The 19,928-nt window shown below is 41.8% G+C and overlaps 1 protein-coding gene across 1 annotated transcript in view; it reads right to left on the bottom strand.

Annotated features, from left to right (window-relative positions):
• DOPEY2 (dopey family member 2) overlaps window positions 1–19,928 on the bottom strand; it is a 52,645-nt gene that overhangs the window by 9,818 nt on the left and 22,899 nt on the right. The window contains exons 14-28 of the mRNA XM_009327964.1: window positions 18,582–18,853; window positions 17,628–17,780; window positions 16,501–16,601; window positions 15,629–15,819; window positions 12,275–13,889; window positions 11,529–11,640; window positions 10,721–10,909; window positions 9,932–10,057; window positions 9,177–9,311; window positions 8,454–8,509; window positions 7,517–7,621; window positions 7,364–7,430; window positions 5,882–6,023; window positions 5,392–5,474; window positions 5,053–5,162 (exon numbers count right to left, since the gene is read on the bottom strand). Coding sequence (XP_009326239.1) covers window positions 5,053–5,162; window positions 5,392–5,474; window positions 5,882–6,023; window positions 7,364–7,430; window positions 7,517–7,621; window positions 8,454–8,509; window positions 9,177–9,311; window positions 9,932–10,057; window positions 10,721–10,909; window positions 11,529–11,640; window positions 12,275–13,889; window positions 15,629–15,819; window positions 16,501–16,601; window positions 17,628–17,780; window positions 18,582–18,853 — 3,457 coding nt within the window. The remainder of the gene's footprint in view (window positions 1–5,052; window positions 5,163–5,391; window positions 5,475–5,881; window positions 6,024–7,363; window positions 7,431–7,516; window positions 7,622–8,453; window positions 8,510–9,176; window positions 9,312–9,931; window positions 10,058–10,720; window positions 10,910–11,528; window positions 11,641–12,274; window positions 13,890–15,628; window positions 15,820–16,500; window positions 16,602–17,627; window positions 17,781–18,581; window positions 18,854–19,928) is intronic.

Genomic DNA, 19,928 nt, shown 5'->3' with positions numbered 1-19,928 from the left:
AAAAAAAAAAAAAAAAAAAAAAAAAAAAAAAGAAAAAGCTGGCTGACTCCTGGCGTTCAGATCTCCATTTGCATTGCAGAAATCGTCATTTATCCCCTGCACCAGTTCACAAGGACATCCTGACAGCAGTGGTGTCCATGCCAATTTTAATTGTGCCATTTCCACTCATGAGGCAGAGATGGAACGAGCATTTGGCTTGCAGCCACTGCCTCGCAGCAAGCCAAGCACGGCAACATGATGCCAGTGTTCCCAGGAACAGTTTCAGTGGTGGCTGTATGGAGGGTTTTCCATATCTGCTGCAAATGGTGAGGGCACCAGATGCATGTGCACAATGGAATATGCCCCGGTCAGTAAGAGTGACATACGCTCCATACATCAAGAATCTGACTGACTTGGTTAGGGGTGAAGTAGGCAGAAAACATTGTAATAGATACAATGGAAAATACACAAATATAATGAATAGAAAAGAACAGCTTCCCAAAATTTCTCTGCATCCTTTTTAATCCATCTCCCTTGAGAGGGAGCATGGAAATGTCTCCAAACCGTGCTGCACCCTGAGGCTTGCTGTCTTTAATGCTTACTTCCCAGTGACACTCAACCCATCATGCCTTTTAGGCATGCCTAGTTATATCTTCCCTGACCCTCTGTATCCTTTTTTGCTCTTTACTGTATACTGGCTAGTGGTTTTGACTGTGACCTAAATAACACTTGAGACAATCCCCGCTCCCCTCCCCAACCCGCGAGCTGTGGGTGATGTTCTCCCACGCCTCGGTATAGATTGGTCTACTCAGAAAAACGTAGTAGCCAAAAGGTAGCAGCCAGGAGGAGGGGAAGCTCGATACCTGCTACAGCAGGAGCAGCTGCAACTCAGAAAAATGGAACTGGGGGCGAGCAGGGAAGGGAAGGGGAGCGTTGCTTCCTGCCACTTAGCACGGAGCTGCTAGAAAAAGGAGGACTTGCTTTCTAAGACATCTGTGAATAGCACTGGGAGAAAGGGGGGGAGGAATGCATGAGGAAGGCTGAGGAAGCAGGACCAGCTGATAAGGCCCTGGAAGATAGAAGGAAGCCTGCACAGCAAAGAAACATTCTCTTCTCCCTCCTCCTGTCCCTGTGGGAAAAGGGTTATACTGTTTAGCTGACAGAGGGTGTCACCCATCTCTCCCACACCTATGCTTTTGGCTGAAAAACTAGGCAGAGTATAGGGAGATACTGTGCTCTTTCTACTTCATGATGGGTCCTGTGACCTGCCCAGTGGTCTGCTGCCCATCCCACAGCCTCTTTCCATTACCTAACATACACAGAAAGGGGAGCTTTAAGTAAAGGTCAAAAACCCAGATGGGAGGAATACCTACAGCTAAACAGAAATAGCTGTCACAAAGCTCAGACAACAAAAGGTTTCAGTTCCTGGTGGAAATACAGCTCGTACCTTATTAGAATGGAAACAGAGGAGAGGACAAACACAACCACGTACACTCCCCTGTGGGCCAACAAGGTCTACACAGAGACAAAATTAACAGAATTTGGCCAACAAGGCCTAACTAACACAATGCTGGTGGGAACGGAGAGGACAGGAGAGGGCCTGTCCTATAGCCTCCTATAGAGACTATAGTCTACATGCCTCTTACCACACCTCACCCTTCTGACTGACTTGCACACATGGATGGGGGCTCTGCTGTCCACCCAGGCATCAGCCATGAGAGGGTCGGCAACAGGCAGAGCTGCTTCTTCCAGCAAGTGCCCAGCAACCACCACTGCCAGGGAAGATAGTTCACTGGTCCTCCTGCTGAGGCTGTCCTTCTCCCACCTCTTCAGAGCCTCCTGCTCCCAAGCTTTTACCAGTCTGGTATCACGTGAGCCATGTCAGTCATGCTCAGCATCCTGCAGATGCCTTTCCACTACAGCCTCTGTCATCTTCCTTCCTCTGCAGTGCTGTGGTGGCCTCTGGGTGCTCAAAGATAGCCCCGTGGGGTGCATACTGCCTCCTGCCCACAGCAGCATGGGAACAAGGTGGAGGGACATCGCTGCAACTCCCTTCTCTGAGGACTCTGTGGAGGAGAGAAGAGCAAACCCATCAGTCCCCGAGTGCCTGTGAAGATACAAGATAGTTTCTTGCCTATGGCCTTCTTCCTCCTAGCCTCTGGTTTTCTTCAAGGAGCCAGGGTTAAGGCTTTTGAGCACAGAGAGGGCCTTCTGTCAGTGTGTGCTCTCAATGTGCTCCATGCCATGCTCCTGCCTGCCCAGACCGAGTAATGACCTAGACCTGTGTGCTTGAGGGGACGCACACAACAGTACGGGCTGTCCCTCCACCTGCAATCAATACTCAGAATGCCCCAACACCGAAGTTTGCTGGATAACATTAGGACATGACATGGGTTCAGAGCTCCGCGAGCAGCAACGACATGTCAACAGATGTGACGGTGTCCCTTTTAACCCTACTACCATGGGAGATGCATGGCCCCAGCTGAGTGCCTTCAGGAAGCTGTCTGCCACAACCAGGGACAAGGACAGTACTGTGCCTTGTGCCCTGTGGAGTCAAAGCTTCGCTGGGGAGACTGCACTACTGCTGCCCACTGCCAGTGCCTGGGCGAGGGTGGGACAGCCAGTGATATTTTTGGCTTATTCGTATGCAAAGCAAATTAAGCGTCACCACAAAACTCCATGGCTCCTCAGTTAGAGACTGCTTCATGGTCTGAACGAACGCTGCCGGCACCAGACCATCAGCCTGCAGCTGCCTGCTGGGGGAAGGAAAGGCACTGGCAGCATGTTCTTATCACAGAAGCCCAGAGGGGGCTGTGTTATCCCCCAGGTGCTGTGCACACAGCTGACTCCCTGCCCCGCCTGAGGCAGGCCCACAGGCACAACCCACGGTTCCTGACACAGGTGACTAATATGTGGAAGATTTATCTCACATCTCATGGTCCCAGGGCAACTGCTTCTAAAGACAAAGCAACCCTTGCAGTCAGAGCAATGATTTATACAGCTACGCTGCTGCTCTGAACAAAATACCTTAATTCCCACCAAAAATGAAGGCATTAATTAATTCACTCACAAAGTCACCATTAAAATGAGCACGGAAATCTGTACACACACCTGGGTTTTAGCCAACAGCTCTCCTGAAGCCTGCTGTAGTGTGGAAAGGAGTCCGTGGATGAAAAGGGTCCGTGGATGTGCTCCTGCCCAGATCGTCCTTGTAGGGTTCAGGGACAGCATGCACCCCTCTAGATACTACTGCATGGTGGCCCTCAGACTTGAGCTGAAATGGGCTGCAGGCTTGGCAGTGAGCGGGTACCTGAAGATTTCTTCTAGCTTTCTGCAGTGGGCACATGTCTGCTGTGCTGTTCCTTATCTCCGTTTGCTGTCCTGGTCTTCATCCAGACTACTAACAAACTTTTGACCACTTCACAGGAAAGACTCAGCAGGGGCATTGTTTCCTTGTTGCCCTTCTTCCCCAACAGGCAGAAAAGGTAGGTGTCAGATGGGCAGAAATTGAAAAGCAATGATAGTAAAGGACAATAAAAGCAACAGCGTTCAGCAATGGAGAAAAGCAACAGGGCAGATAAAGTAGGAAGGGATGACATGCCAGAAGGATAAGGAAGAAGCAGCAGAAAGACAGGTATCAGTTGCAGTGAAGAGCTGAGGGCCCACAGGGGACAGCAAGTAGTAGGGCAGGATAACTCGGCTCACAAGAACAGCTTCAGGATATCCCAAGTTTGACAGCCTTCTACTGGCACATCTGGTATGTATGTGCTAGATCTCCTCATGGCAGTGCAGTCAGGAATTAGCAAGCCCTGTTGGGTCACTTTTGCATAGGAGCTTCTATTAGTTTCCTCCAAAAGGAATTTAGTTCATGCACTAAAACTGCTTGGAGTACTGAAGCAGCTTTTCATAAATGGAGACAAATCAAGAGATTCACTTCAGAACTACACTACTGCTCTAATCAAATTACTAATGTAAACATAGCCACCAAGTATTATCCTGAATTCTGATCATCCATTACAGGAAAAAGAACGGTCAGGAAAAATACCCTAAAAGCACAAACCCACCATATAATGCAAAGCACGGCAATGTCCCTAATGCTGCAAACAGTTGGTACGGCAGGGTTGACAGACTACTTTTAGATGTCTACGCTGAGAAGGGATTTAGCATTATTAGCATAAACTAACTGGATATGTAAGATAATCCTCCCAAAAGGGAAGTTTTGTATTACCCTACTGTGGAGGACGGCTCATCATTTAAGCTGTAAGATCACTGGAAAACTAAGGCACAGAGAACTTAGAACAGCTGACAGGCTCAGTGACTCTACAGCTGAGCAACTTTGCAAAATAGTTGTTACAAAATCTTACCGTCCCAAACACTATGCTGGTTACCTGTGCTCTTCCAGTTGGGAGGCATGTGTGTGTGAACAGCAGGAAGAGGGTGGTGAAAAGCATTCCCAGAGGTTTATTTTAACTAACTGTGCCTCACTCCCTAGGCTCAGTGACTCTACAGCTGAGCAACTTTGCAAAATAGTTGTTACAAAATCTTACCGTCCCAAACACCAATTAGTTATGCTCGTTACCTGTGCTCTTCCAGTTGGGAGGCATGTGTGTGTGAACAGCAGGAAGAGGGTGGTGAAAAGCATTCCCAGAGGTTTATTTTAACTAACTGTGCCTCACTCCCTAGGTCTTCCACAGTGAGTGGAGAGAGAAGCTCTTCTGGGGTGTGATTCAGGACAGCAGTGTCTGAGCACAGGAGCTTTACAGGTCTAAGGCTCGTAAAGGAAGTTGCCCTTCCTTAGGGAAAATTTCATTTATTAATGAGAATAATAAGACTTTTTCTAGAGCAAAAGATCAGCCGTATGGTACGGGAAGGGGAGAACATACTTCTCTGTCCTATACAGCTGGCGACTAAATTAGAGAATTATTTATATGAGATTTTGTATCACAGGTCTCCAACTCTTACAATTCCCCTTGACTATTAAGCACTCCTGAGAAGAAGAAAAAGCAAAAGTCTTACACTGTGGCCAAAAAAATCAGATGTAAGAAAAATCACATGTGCAGAGAGAGAAGTCACCTGTGGTTGCGTAGATAAGGAAATACATAATAAAGCAAACGTGAAATCAATGGCACAGCTTTCTCCTTCTCGTCGCTCCGGTAAACCATGTCCAAAAGAGAAGCAAGAACCTTAAAAATGAAAAGAATGTCTCTTTAAACCTTTAGTTGGTATTTCTGACAAAAGGGGAAAGCATGCCATATTTCAGGCTAGAATGTGTGTGCACGTGGGATGCCTCAATAAAGATTTAAGTTCCCATTTAATCTACCAGGAAAACCTAATGTATTCCTCTGCTCAACAATATCAATAAACAACCACCCCACAGATGAGAGCAGCAACTACGAAACTGTTCCTACTTACTTCTGCAAGGAGAGAAAGAGCTTGGACACTGTATATCGAAGGAGCAGAGGCAGAAACCATTGAAGATGGTGCCACTGATGTATCTAAAAGAGGCAAAATCATTTAGTTTTCCCTTCAGACAAGACATGTTTAAATTTTGCTGTTTGCTAATTTTCTTCCCAAACCCAACTGTTATTTGCATATTGGTATTATAGTGAAATGCTTCCGGACATGTTGCCACAATGACATTACCTCATGCCCCGTGCTGTTCTGTTGCATGTATTGCACGCACCTGCAGTATGTTTTCCTCTGTATTATACACAATCTGCAGATATTTACTAAACCCGCTTAGGTTGACATTGTTATTGTAGGATAATGCAGACTTTTGGTTTTACTTTTTGTCTGTATTACTCCCTTCTCATGTGAACTACACACTACCAAACACCTCGTACACTTCACTGACTTAAGCAGAAGAGAAAAAGCAGCAGAAAGTCAGACAAAATCACATTACCGTTCACATCTTCAATGTTGAAGTCATCTGGTAAAATCTGAGGCTGAGCTTTCACTTCTAAGTTCCGGCTCAGCCAGCTAGTCTGTTCCAGTGAAGAACCAGCAACAGTCCCTACAGCCTCCAAGATTTTTTGGGTCACCTCCTATAACATAACCAGACAATGTGGCATCAGATGAAAGCTATCATCACTTGGCCAATCCAGTGAAGTCCTCTTTATATGGAACATGTCAGGAGGATTAGAAGTAAGCACTTTTATCTCTTCGAAACACAAATCTCTGATTTAACTCTCTGTGCTCTCAAGATAACTACCTACTGCTCACTTCAAATAAGAACAGGCAAGAAAATGAGAAGCAGGAAAAACTTTAAGTTAGCTTATCATGGAGGTTTTAGTCATGATTTTCCATGCAAGCCATTAACACAGTATCAATTTGGCCTCAGTCCTGCCACACTTTACACATCAGCTTCATCTGTCAAAGACATGATCTGAATTGTTCAGTCCCTCAGAAGTGGCATACCAATGCCTTTATTGTTTTGAACACTATTCCTTTTTATTCCTTTTATATCTGGAGAACATTAAGTGAGGCAGAGCATTAGGTGAGGCAGGGTTTTATTTTATGGTAATCCATCTGTTCGTATTTCAGCCTTTCTATTAGGGGTAAGCAAGACATAGCACCAAACTATGTGCATAGTCACCTTCAGCATATTTAATTCCCAGTGAAATGAAAGCTCATCACTCTAAGGAAACCAAATCCCAAGTATCCAAAGCAAAGCAGAGGTCACTTGTGAAGAGGCTGTAAGATGGCAAAACTGTCTTTTTACCATCACCGTCATTTTGCTGGCCAGTGTCTGAAGCAGAAGTGGAGACTTAATTTCTCTGTTGGCACACTAAAGTAACCGTAACACTGTCTCACCTCACAGGTAGCATTACGTTGGCTCAAAGCCAAAACCACCCATGTGGGTAGTGCTTAAAGTGTTCTGGTGAAATCACAATCAGTATAGGAGGAGAATCCTGCTCTACTCCACCTCTTCTTTACATAAAAGGTGAGCTGACAGTCATTTACATTGCCAAACACAGCTATGAGCTTCAAGGATAATTACACTACTAATTTTCCTAGATAGTTTTGAGATTTCAATACTTACACATATGATATGAACTCATGACATCACACTTGTGTTATGATTTAAATTCTGAGAAAAATCATAAAATTACCCAAGGAAAACAGCTTTGAAAAGTCCATAGTTACCACTGCAATTTCACGCTTTTTTGACAAAATTTTGTTAGAGACATTCTGTGCATCATGTCTCTCATATTTGAGTCTCCCATATTTACCAGGCCTAAGCCACAATGTGTGGATGCACATTCACACATTCTAAAAGCACAGGTAAATTCAGATACAAAGCACAGATCAGGCCATCTCCACTTGTACTTAGATGTACAGTGCCAGATTTATGAACTAAAAGGTATAAATGTATACACTGTACCTGCAAGTCTTTTTGGTCTTTTTTGTTTTCTAGAGTAGGTGTCCTAGTCACAAAGTCATTCAGAGTGCTGTGGGAAAATCAATTCACTCCGAGTTAGTAATTGGACAGGTCTACTCAATGCATCTATAAGCCTTCCTCTCTCTTAAGCAGTACCTGAGAAGAAGAAAGTGTCCAGGAGGAGACAAATTCAACTGCACAGACTCTTTGAGAAGTCCTAATAAGGGCTGGAAGTTCTCCTGCAAGGCTGATACAGGCAGTCTGCCAAAAAAACAATACCAAAACACACCTAAGCCTGAAGTTAGAGTTAAGGAAAAAAACAAAAAAACAACCTACATGGGTAACTTGGTGGCCTAAAAGCTTCCATCAGGATCAGTCCTTTAAATCCTGCCCCTTCATAACTGATCCAACAGCGTGGTATAAATATCCGGCAGCACAGGCAATATGCATGCAGCAGTAAATGCTAGCAGCACATGCAGTATGCCAGCCAGCATTGTAAGAGGGCTGCGTCTTCAGGGGGAAGAAAAGGAATAAAGTTTCGCTAACCACTCCACTGCATGCCAGCTTACTTTATCTCCATAGCTTATTGCATACAGTATTTGTACAGTCTGATCTATCCCAAGGCTTCCGTATGAGAAGAGCCAAGTATGTGAAGAAGAGTTTTGATCAAAGGAATATTTCCAAATCAACTGCCTGACCCCCTACATGTCCAGCACAGACTGCAGCCATAGCAGTTTTATTGAATTGAGAAGTTCTCTATCCATTCATCTGGCAACACAGAACAGATAAGGAGAAAGACTGTAAGAAATTATACCAGTACCTTGCTAATGAGATGCCTGAAGTATGTTGCTCTATTAGTATGAAATGAGGCTTTCAGACTGGCATTATCAACAGATCAATGGAACATAATGTCATAGCCCAGTTGGTTTGTGTCTGTCTGTTACTTAACAATGAAGTGGCAATAACCATTTCCTATATAAAGGTGTTCTGTGACATTGTGATACGAAGATCAAAGTAAAGCAAAAATAGTGATGCTGGCTGTTATCCTGACTAGAGTCAAACAGAAAATTCTCTTTTATAATGACTAAATTACCTTTGAATGAAAGCATAACTGAACTGCAGCACTGGAATATCTGCAAGAGAAGATTTCTGAAAAATAAAAGCAAAACTGCAATTATTTGCCATCAGAAAAAAAAAGAAGGCCCCAGCTGTTGAATACTTGTGTTCAATGGTTAACACACCTTTCTTAGAAGCCACTTGTACTCCAACAGGTGACCAGCTATGACAATATTATCTATACAGCAGCAAGAGGGAATTCAGAGCTTTAATAGAGGACCCTAGTTCAGAAGCAGTCACAGTACTTTGGAATATCTGCTACAGTTTATTGAGAGCTGTAGGAGCTCCTGCCACGGCATGCGTGGCAGCAAAACTGGTTTCCTTGAAAGCCAATTGGAAGATAGCAGACTCAATGTGAAGTATTTCTAACTGTTCAGATAAGGGTAGAGAGAGAGAAATGTGTCACTGAGTTGTATATCTGCGGCAGCTTTATGAAAATTGTCATCATCTTTGGTACTGGAGGACCCCACACCTTTTCATTACCAGCAACTTCTCTAGCAAAATGTTATGAAGAACCTACTTACATTGACGGATCAAAACACAGAAACCCACATTCTGAAAACATAACTTATTCAGGAGTAAAAGAGAATCACACATTTAGAAAAAAGCCCAAACTTTCCTTCTAACAAAATTTAGAAGACACATTGGAATAGATCCAGAATAGAATATATTAAGAAAATGGAATTATCTTCATGGTTACCTCTTCGCCCTTGATTTGTGATGGTTTCTTGACTACCTCTTTGACTAGATGTAATATAGTGTCAATTTTCAATGTATTAAGTGCACATATTAAGTCCACAAGAATAAGCTGAGATGCACTAGCCACTGGAAGAATCTGAAAAAAAACAACAAAACAAAAGACACGCCACTCAGATCACTGTACCAGGCAAAACATGAACTTGAAAAAACAGCTTTTTGTGTGATTATTCAAATATCAATACTTATACAAAACATAAATTAGACAAGTTAAATCAAGCATGCAACAATTTGTCATATACAGATCTTCTTCCAACACCTTCATTATGCTCAAGTGAAAGCAGAAAAGAAAGAGGTGTTCTACACAGAATAAATGCTTAGTTCCAGAGAATACTACAACTTTAACCTTCCTCTGGAAACAGTCTTTAAAAACAGTCTGATCCACGGTCTTTAAAATATAATTGGCAAGTTGCAATCCTAAGATTACAGTCCAGTATTGAATAAAAAATGGCTGTTACTATCAGACAAACTGCCACACTGTCCTCTTTATTTGATTACTGATTTAGGTTTAATCATAGTCCTGATGCTTTGTGGAATTACGTACAAATAAAAGTGTTTCAGATTTTTCAGTGGCTTGATGTCATCACATGTAAAAAAACCCAAAGAATCTATAAACAAACCCAGAGCTTAGAACTTATCATATAAATATAACATTTGCCTTTACACTGGAAAACTAAGGGTGCCTTTCTTTAGTTTCACCTTGATTTTACTTTGACTCCTATGAGGTTTCTTGCTATTCCATACTGCTGCAATTGCTGCCATCAACTGGATTCCAAGTTGTGCTGTCAATGGATTCATGAAGTCCAGTATTTTAGTTTTTAATGTCTATAAAGGGGGAAAAAAAATAACTGTCAGTGCTAAACTTTGCAAGGCAAAGGCTATCTCATCGTCTGTAAAACATTCTTCCTTTTCCCAAGATGTTCAGAAAATACACAACAACAAAAGAATCTCTTTATATACTTGGCAGCCAGACTAGTTTTGATAATTTATTTACGAGTTAGTGTATCCTCCTTACAGATGGAAGGCACATTCGTTGGAAAGCAGGTTGCAAAATAGAAAAAATAACTTGTGTTATATTCTCTCTTCTACAGATATTTTTCACTGCTATGATTTACCAATATCCACAGAGAAGGGAAAAGTCTAGTATCTTTACTCCTTCAGGTACATGTTCTATTGCCTGCAGAAGGTGCAGATAATTCAGAGGCGGTTGGCTCTACAGCAGCTATTAACAGAAGCTCACAGAAAAAGCAAAACATTAAACAGATCAGGTAAGGGTGCAGATGGGCAAAAAGAACAGGGAAAAAATCTACTTTTGTAGGTAGGTACTGTGCAACTTTGTAGCTCATGACAGTTCTGCAAAAATTCTTTGTGGCCCAATGTAATTCTGGGAATGGCAAAACTATTCCTATGAACTCTATGTAAAATACACTGGTGAGGGAGGGGATGATAAGGATGATGAGATACACAGCAGTTTAAAAGAACTCCTACTTTGGTTGCTTTAAAGTAGACCGAAGAGGAGCCTTTAGTTGTTCCAAAGAAGTCAGTTGGTCTTTTTTGAGAGTCTTCCCTCTTTATAACGCTCCAAAGAAGGGACATGGTATTAATAATGCGAGGCAATTCTTCCAAAATGGCATTCCTAGCATTCCTCAGGTTTGCAGGTTCAGCTAAACACGATGACTAGAAAAAACAAAAATATGAATATTAAAATACATTACATTATGCACCACAGAGTGACTCCTCTTATTGCATAATTAGGAGAATTATAGTCAACTTTTGTAATGACAACTTTAAAAATAATTCAGCCATTCTATTTCTGAAATATACTGCTGCTATTAGTCTACTGAATTTGCTGCTCACTATTTTGGCGCAGAGAGAATTGATCTGTCTAGGAAATTGTTAGCGTAATATCCTCTTCTGACAAATGTTATAGGAATAAAAATTGTAGAGAACACATCAGCATGTTATCGACTCAAAAGAAAATAGAAGACTTTGTTAATGACAGAGCAACTGTAGACAAGCTACACAGGACTAATATTTGTGTGACCAAGATCATCATTAACATCTTCTGCTTAAAATTAACTTTCCTGTCTTCAAATAAAAAAAATTAAGTTCAGTCCCCCTCCCTTACACTTTTACTACGTTCACTTCTTTTGGTGTGCTGTGAGGCTTCTCTAAGGCTATCTTCTTGTGCAAGTGCCGCTTGACTACTTATATTCACCTCTGAATGAAAAAGGGATGTATACTTTGATGAACTGGTGCCAAGGCATCAAGTGAGTGGTAGGCATTAAGCACTTACCTTCTTAGTTTGGTTAGGGTGATCCAGAAGGCAGAAGTGACCAATGGTTGTCAGACCTTCCAAAAGGGTTAGTGGGTAATCAGGTGTAACATTTTCTCTTTTAGAAGTTAAGCTTTGTAGGGGAAAGAGGGGGAAAAAAAAAAAAAAAAAAAAAGGTTAACAGGCCAAGCGTTATTTCCTTGATTACAAATTCCAGTAGAAATCTGTTTCTATTTGATGGTTAAAAGAATACTGAAACAACCAGACAGGAATATCAAATCAAAGGATTCACAAACTACGCTTGAACAACCCTGTTTCCTTGTCTAGATCTTTTAGAATATTATTCCCCACCTGACCATAAATCTTTCATGTCCAATTATTTTTTCCTAGTCCTTTCACTTACTGCCTGTTCTGAACAGCATCACTGTATTTTTCTTCTCCAGGGTGTCTCTCCCCAGTTAGTCCTCCAAAATCCTCCGTTTTTTTCAAAACTGGGAACTTCTTTTTACTTGAATGGCAGGCAGAGGGGGACAGGAAGTATGACAGCTGCTGGTCATTCTTGCAACCACAGTGAGCCCTGCTGCAACAAAACTGCCTCCACCGCAGCTGGGCTCAAGGGACAGATGCCTGCATGTGCAGCAGGGTTTGAGGATCAAACTCTGGGAGCCACAATGCTAAAACAGTAAATTACTATGCACTACACTCTGGTAAGAGGAACTCAAAAAAAGTTTCAGCATAACAAATCCCACACTGCAGACGCCTCTTACCTTGCAGATGTTTTTGCAGACGTCTTCACAGCTTCATTTTCATACTGTTTGACAAGCTCATCCAGGTTTTTGCATATCTGTACAACAAATGGTGCCACAGTCCAGCCTAAAGACTTCCCAAAATAGGGCAGGGAACATGTGACTAAGCCTACCCAAGTGGGATGCATCCCATAGCCATACTCTGGTTGCAGCCCTCTAACCACAGCAGAGACGAATAATCCCTGTGAAGTTATTGGGTGCGGATAGACATATTGCATTGCACCAATAGCCTGCTGGAAATTAAGAGCCTGCTGCCATTCCTTAGAGAGGTCTGGCTGATTCTCCTGCTCCTCATGAGTCTGTCCAAGATGGTGCTCCAAGACAATCAATACCTGCAAGAGCTTCAGTAACTCAATCTGGAGTGGGTGTTCGCTCCATATTTGATCATGCCCAAAATTGATTAGGCTCTCTTCAAAGAGTTCTTCTTCAGGAACGTTATTAACTTCATCTGCCATAAGCAGTTCATACCGTTTCTGACTTGTATACATAGATGCAGACAAAGAAAGAAGAACAAATTCCTGAATTTTGCATCTTCCTAGCAAATTGCGTATGAACTCTACGTTCTTATTCTCTGCTGCCTTTGTCATGGTAGTTAGCTGCGTCATCATTCTAATCAGGACTTCCACACTTTTTACCTGAACATCTCTGTTGCCAAGCACATCTCTGTGTGTGACCTTCAAGTAGCATGGATAATATGAGCGCAGAAAACTGAGACATAGGTAAGTGAGCAATTCTATTAGAAGAGAATGGGGACACATGGTTGGGGACTGAGTCTGAAGCTTGCCATAAAAACTCTGCCCTACAAGAGCTTCCTGATGGCGAGCTAAGAGATTGTAAATAAGATTCAAATGTGCTGTGGAGCTGGTATCCATGCTTGTACTAGCTACAGCTTCAATAAATTCTTTAGGGTTTGTTTTAAGCACTGCCTCCAGAACAGAAAAAGCATACAATACCCTCTTAGAATCATAAGGCTGCAAATATAGCAGCATATGTTTGAACAGAGCCTCAATCATCTCCTGTTTTTCCTTCTGCTGCTTGAGCAACCTAGAATGGGTAATTTCCTGGAGTTCCAAGTCCACCTCTTCATCACTCGACAGAGACTCTGATGCATGAGTCCTCTCAGAGTCAGCACGCACGAGGTTTAGCGCTACACTGGATTTGGAGCTTTCAGGAAGGAATGCATTGAGAGAACTCACATGGTTTGTGGTCTCTCTACCATCGGTTGCAGCACTGTCATTGTCCTCATTGCTCACTTCTTGCAGCTCCAGAGAAGGAGAAAAAGAGGATGTATTTTCACTGTCATGGCCTGTGCTGGTGTCTGCTGATTCTGTGTGCTCACTATTATCCTGGTCACCATCTGCTTCATGTGAAGTTACTGGATTACAATAGCCACCATTTTCAGACTGTTCAGTTTTTAACTCTGACTTCTCTGGATCTTTTTCCACTTCTGCCCAAATTGCTTCTCTATCCACAGTAGTAAACTGGCTCAGTGGAAGGTTTTCCTCGGAATTGCTCTCAGAGATGCCAGACTCTTTGAAAGAGGCCTTTTTCTTGCAAAGCCAATCACGTATATCTTCTGAAAAAAAAATTGTTTTTTTCAAAAAGAGCATATAATTGTCTATTTCACACAACATGCCTTATATTGAATAAATCATTGTAAGAAAAAAAAAGGTTAAAAAGCTACTCTGCTCTAGTCTGCTATTAATTGTAACAAGCGGAGCTAAAAAAAACCCCTGGGTTAAGGCAAGAATTATCTTCTTTAAAGAGGTAGAACAGTCCTAAGCTACTGTAAGCGCAAGAGAATAGGATCAAAACATAAAGCACATACTGTTTCTCTTATGCTATGACTCCCTAGATGTGACAATTTTTTTTTATGCTTCCTGAGCATAAAATGTTTGTTGAGATCAGGAGAGAAATGAGAAAGATAGCAACAGAGGAATTTTTTTTTTTTTTTTTTTTTTTAAAAGAGCTGTTTTTCTTGATTACATGCTGTGGAACAAAGAAGGAATATATTAGCTCTGTGTTTGTATAGCATCTAATAAACAGGTTCCGTTGGATGCTATAAATATCTGCCATCTAACTATTTGCCAATCAAGACAGAAAAACAATTATGCAAGCCGACAGCTAGGTTAACAGTAATGAGACAGGTGACACGGAAGTTTCTTTACACAAAACTACCAGACACTTCTCCACTGTCTTCCTGCTCTGCTCCAGGAAACAATCTTGGCTACATGGGCCAAATGGTGCAGAGCGTCTCATATCCATACCACTCCCAGCAATCCCAAACCTCAACAGACTGCCAGCCTTCGCAGTACTCCGCACTTGGAGCGAACCCTGGCTCCACACCTGTCTCAGTCTTCCTCAGCTGCTCTCCACAGGTCTCCGTCACACTTGTCTGTTCCACATTTGACACACAGATCATATGTGGTTCACAATGGTTCTCATTACAGGTCTTAAAATGGACATCTTCCAGCTGTCAAATTTAGCCTGTCAAGGTAAAGACGCCCTGCCACATTCCTAAATTTGGGTGGCTGGAGATCATCTTCAATTCCAAACATCTCTCTTTGCTTCTACATCCTAGCTCTGGGATACCTCAAGACATATGCCACAAGGGCTCAGCTCTCCTCTTGAATCGAGACAGCTCTTCTTTGGACAAAGATATTTTAATTTTTAGAAGTTAGCAGAATTAGTTTTTTTTTCTTTTTGTGTGTGGTGTGTCCTAAACAGCAAGATGTTCCTCACAACCTGTCTGATTATTTTAACATGATGCTGAGGGAATCATTAACAAAAAATATTCTGAATAAAGAAACCTGGTATGAGGGTGCCCCAGTCTTGTGCTGGGGCAAGACTGGGCGGAGAGGGTGAGATTTGCCTGTCCATCCTGCCTACTGGAGCAGTTCCTGGACTGACATAGTCACCGAACTGCTCCTGGGTTTCATTTGGTTGCAGACCTAGTTTTGCTCAAGAAGGGATCCTGTGAACAGTGAACACACATGCAGTGTGGATTATCTGGGAATGGCAGTGAGAAGTGTGGGACAAGATCCCAGAGCAAAGCAGGGAGCAATCCAAACCAACAGTGTAGGTGCAGCCACTGTAATAGAAAGGATCATTAGGCCTTCAACTAGCATGACTTACTCCTGAACTCTGTTTTAGGCATCACTAGAGGTACTTGGATGAGGAGGAATCTATGGCACTGATACAAGACAACTCAGGGTAATAGGATGCCATTGCACTTCAGAGGCTACCTTCAGTAGGTGTTCAGGAGTATGCAATGCTATGTTAGCACTTACAGTTTCAGTCCAAGAACAGTTTTACCTGCTGAATTTTTCTGTTTGATGTAGTGGATGGACGTGCGCTGTGTCTTTGGATGAAGCAGCAGCAGCAGGACTGGTTCAAGAATCCGTGCAACATCATTAAGTGAAAGAGCACGGATCAGCCAGCCCTGTGCTGCAGCACCAATTGCACCATCTGAACAATTGAGACTGTCCAGTACCACAAACAGAGACCTGAGTGGAGAAATCAGAACAAAGAAGTACAATTGAAATCCCAAAAAAGTTAATGCAAACAACAAAATAGTGGCAGGGAACAGACATAGAGCATGTTCAAGTAAGCACCAGCCAACGGCTCATGTCTGCTAACAATAGCTTGATCATGCACATTTCCTTGAGTTGAGGTCAAGTACACATGCGTTTGTAGAAGCAAGGCCATACATACACTCACACTCTAGAAGAGCAGCGTATTTTAAAGTTCTTTCACATATTTATTTATAAAGACTCTTAATGCTTTTGTCTCATTTTATACAGAGATTATGATCTCGTAAATAGGAAATAAAACTAAAATAAGATAAATTTTTTTTTACACAAGTAGTTGGTTCTATTTTTTTTGGAAAAAAATCTAACTCACTCCAAGATAAAAAAAGTCTGCTATGCAGAAACTTGTCTGCAAGCTATTCTTCATATATGAAGCTCTTTCTATTTTTACAGAAGCTTCCTTCACACAAGAAAGTGCACCATGCACCCAGAGTGCTTTGCAAAGGTAACAGTGCAAGAAAGTTGAAGATCTTCCTTTTGCTCATTTTTTGGTCTCTCTGCAGAGAACTTTTTCCCACCTCAGAAAAAAGAACAGAACAAAGCATGATATAGTTAAATATATGAATGTAAGACTAAGCCAGTGGAAATGGAAAATACCTATCAAAGGACCGATTGTGAGAAGTCACTCTGCTGCCTTGGATCTCTCTGGTCAGATGCCACATGACAGAGAATCTGAACAGTGCTTCCAGCCTTGTCCCCTTTGCAAGGAAACAAGACAGATATGTATTTTTTGCAGCATTTATCTCCGAGTAAAATTTTAGTGACTTTTAAACCTCTAGCAGAACAACCGTTATTGTGTAGATGACTGCTAATCCTTCTCAGGTAGTTTGAGAGCACTTTTCTATTTTGCAGCAGACTAAACCAAAATGCCATGTATTCATGAATGCACAACCAAAACTTAACAGCCACAGTGTTTGTAGGAGCAAAAAAAAGACATGCCAATACACCAAAAATGTATTTCAGGACTCTTGTGTGTAAACATTTTAGTCTTGTTTTGGTGTCAGGGAGGTTTAAAAGTTGGATGACAAATGGGAAGACATTGGTGTATTAGGTAGTGTTTATTATTAGTAATTTTGTTTGAAAGCTTCTAAAAGATTTCCAAACTTTTAAGTTCCAAAAGCAGACATGAAAACAATAATGAAGACTGAAGGTGGCTGTTTTAATTTCTGTTGTGCAAGACACTTCTTACAAATATACTGTAAGTAATTAAAGAACTGTTCTGTCATTAAACTAGGCAAGTAAAATAATTAGTAACTGGCTCACTTAAAATACAGGTTACTTATTATGAGAACTAAATACTAAGGTGGACACAGGGTCAACATTATGTTGACATACACTTACAAGGTGATAAAGTCTTTTGTTGAAATATGCAGTTTATAAAATCAACACAAAATAAAATTATTTTAGAGTTATTGGTGGAGCTGGGTCAGTTTGGAAATAATGACAAAAACTGCAAGTTTTTAGACACTACATGATTTGGGCTGAAACTAAAAAAGCTCCAGCATTGACTGATAGAGCTTGTATCCAGGGATTAAGTTTAGCAGTAGTCCCATGATGAACAAATCCCAGGGAACTGTAAAGGCGTGGACAGAGTCTGTCGGACTCCTGGAAGACAGAGGGACCATGGGAGTGAAGATGTGGGGTGGAAGGGAACTGGAGGCAGTCTGGGTAGCACTGGAACAACTCTACAGTGATGAAGGGGCTTCAGTGAATAAAGGACTTACTTTATCACAATCCAAAAGTGCGTGGCAGATAATGTCTTCGCAGATATTTGCTGAGGGTGCCAAGCAGTGCAGCCTGTAGAACAGTTCCACACAGGCAATATGATGCTCCCGTGTCTCTTTGTTCAGCTGATTCCAGAGCACACAGGCTACTCTCTAGGGAAAGCAAACAAATAATAATGATGATGATGATGATGATGATAATAATTGCCATTTCTTCCCTGACTTAAAAGCTTTCCATTGCATAAATGCCCTCTATTACCAAAAGGGATTTCCAAACTGTCTTAGTTTAGCAAAGAGCAAGAATTCAGGTCATACACTCAGACCTAAAGGAATGCAACTTTCCTACCCTAGTAGGACAGGTAATTCAAATGTATGTGCACCAGAAGTTAAGAAAAGCATTTCTGCTCCTATTTTCTGGGTCAAAACTTAACAGATTGTATATGTGTCAGGCACAGTAATTGGAAACACAGTAATTAAGAAAAAGGTCTTGGAACCAACCCTCATACCAACACTAATATCAAGAAATGGTCAGGAGAAGGAAAGCATCTTTGAAATATATAAACTCAAAACAAGGAGGATGGAATATTTTCATTATTATTCACCCACTAACATTTCCTCTTATCTAAAAACTTAGAGGGGTATCAAAGTTCTCTAAAGTGTAGCTTTCAAGCTAATGAAACTAAATCCTTCAAGTCAGAAATCAACTATACCTAGCCCCCAAGAATTTGGGCACAAAACCAACTAGCAATTTGAAAATAACCTGCCACTTTTGAACATCCTGTTGGGAAGTACACAAAGAAGAATGCCATTGCTTTCAAATGGTTGTGGAAGCAAAAACCAGCAGCGTGTCATTGTAACACAAACATGCTGCCCCCAAACATCCATGCAAATAACATTTACTTTCCCACCCCATCCTTAGAGGTTCAGTGTAAAAAAGAAAAAGAAAATTGACACCTGGTAGAAATCCGTTTTCTCTGAGATGATCTTTAGAACTCCAGGAGCAATGGGAGGAAGGGTGACCATCTGTAGCTTTCCAAAGAAGGGGTTGTGGCCAGACACTTTGTACCGCTTCATTCTGTCTTCTATCACAAGCGCCAGTGACTGGGAATGGTTGATGACCTCCAGCAGCGTGAAGATGGACACATTCTGAACATAGCAGTCATTCACACAACAGCATATTGTCATTAAGGACTTCAGCCACAGAGGGAAGCTGGCATCACAACCTTCTCAGAAGATAAGTGAGAAAAAAGTTTCTGAATAGTCTCAAGGTTATGGTCATATTTTCAAGAATTCTTCAATCAAGCTCACAGGACCAAGAGACAAAAATGACTGCCCAAATCCAACTGTCATGCTATCATCAAGTCCCTTACTTCAGAAGGGACTTGCTTCAAAGCAAGTTATATTCTTTTCCCTATTTCTCCCAGCAGAAAGCTCTTGCAGGACCTCAGCAACCCAGTAACTAGTGGATTTCTGCTTTCCAGTTTATGTTTATTCACAACTAGTTTTTACAGCTGCTGTTTTCCAGCTGTCATTGTCAAAAACAACAACAGAGGTCTGTTGGTCCAAGGATACTCCTTCGGGTAGCATTGAGGCATAGCATTTCAGAAACCACGAAGCACACAAGGAACTGGTATGGCTAACATCAAGTCAAGCAATCTTTGCCTCTCCTGAGTGAATAATCAGATAAAGTTTTATTAAGGCTTGACTGGAGACAGTCTGAAGTATGAGTTCACACCTCTGGCTTCAAAAGCAAATGTTTTAACTGCTTTACTACCACAACAAAGTGACAACTCCTCCTTCTCCACATCAGACAACTTCTGTATCACATTCAGCCCAGACCTTCATTATCAGATGTTCTCTCCTTTTGGCTTTAAACCTTACTGTATTCTCCAGGGTGTGCAGTTGAAAAGAATTTTGAAAATAAACTTCTATAATCGTAGGATGGTATTCCAAAGAAACACAATTATGAAAGCAAGCCTTCTAAGTACAGCTACATTGCTGACCACACAGAAGGCACTGCAGATATGCATAAGTGTCCATGTCAAGCAGATCGCTCACCCATGTAGATAATGGGCATATCATCACTTTGCTAAGGAAGACAGCAGAAATTTGTAGTGAGGTGAGGAAGAGAACCCAGTTTTCCAGTTTCCCACCTCTCCATTCACTACAAACCTATCTTGTCAACTAGCCTTCAGGCCAATAACTGCTCCTGCCAAAGCTAATGAACTTGAATTCCCAGAATAAACAGGCCCTCCAATTATACAAGATTATTCTTATATGTTAGCTTACAACAGACTCCTT

This window comes from Pygoscelis adeliae, unplaced genomic scaffold, assembly GCF_000699105.1.
Source record: "Pygoscelis adeliae isolate BGI_AS28 unplaced genomic scaffold, ASM69910v1 Scaffold154, whole genome shotgun sequence".
NCBI classification, from domain to species: domain Eukaryota; kingdom Metazoa; phylum Chordata; class Aves; order Sphenisciformes; family Spheniscidae; genus Pygoscelis; species Pygoscelis adeliae.
The sequence above is the reverse complement of the archived record's forward strand: the minus strand, read 5'-3'. Positions and strand labels throughout refer to the sequence as shown.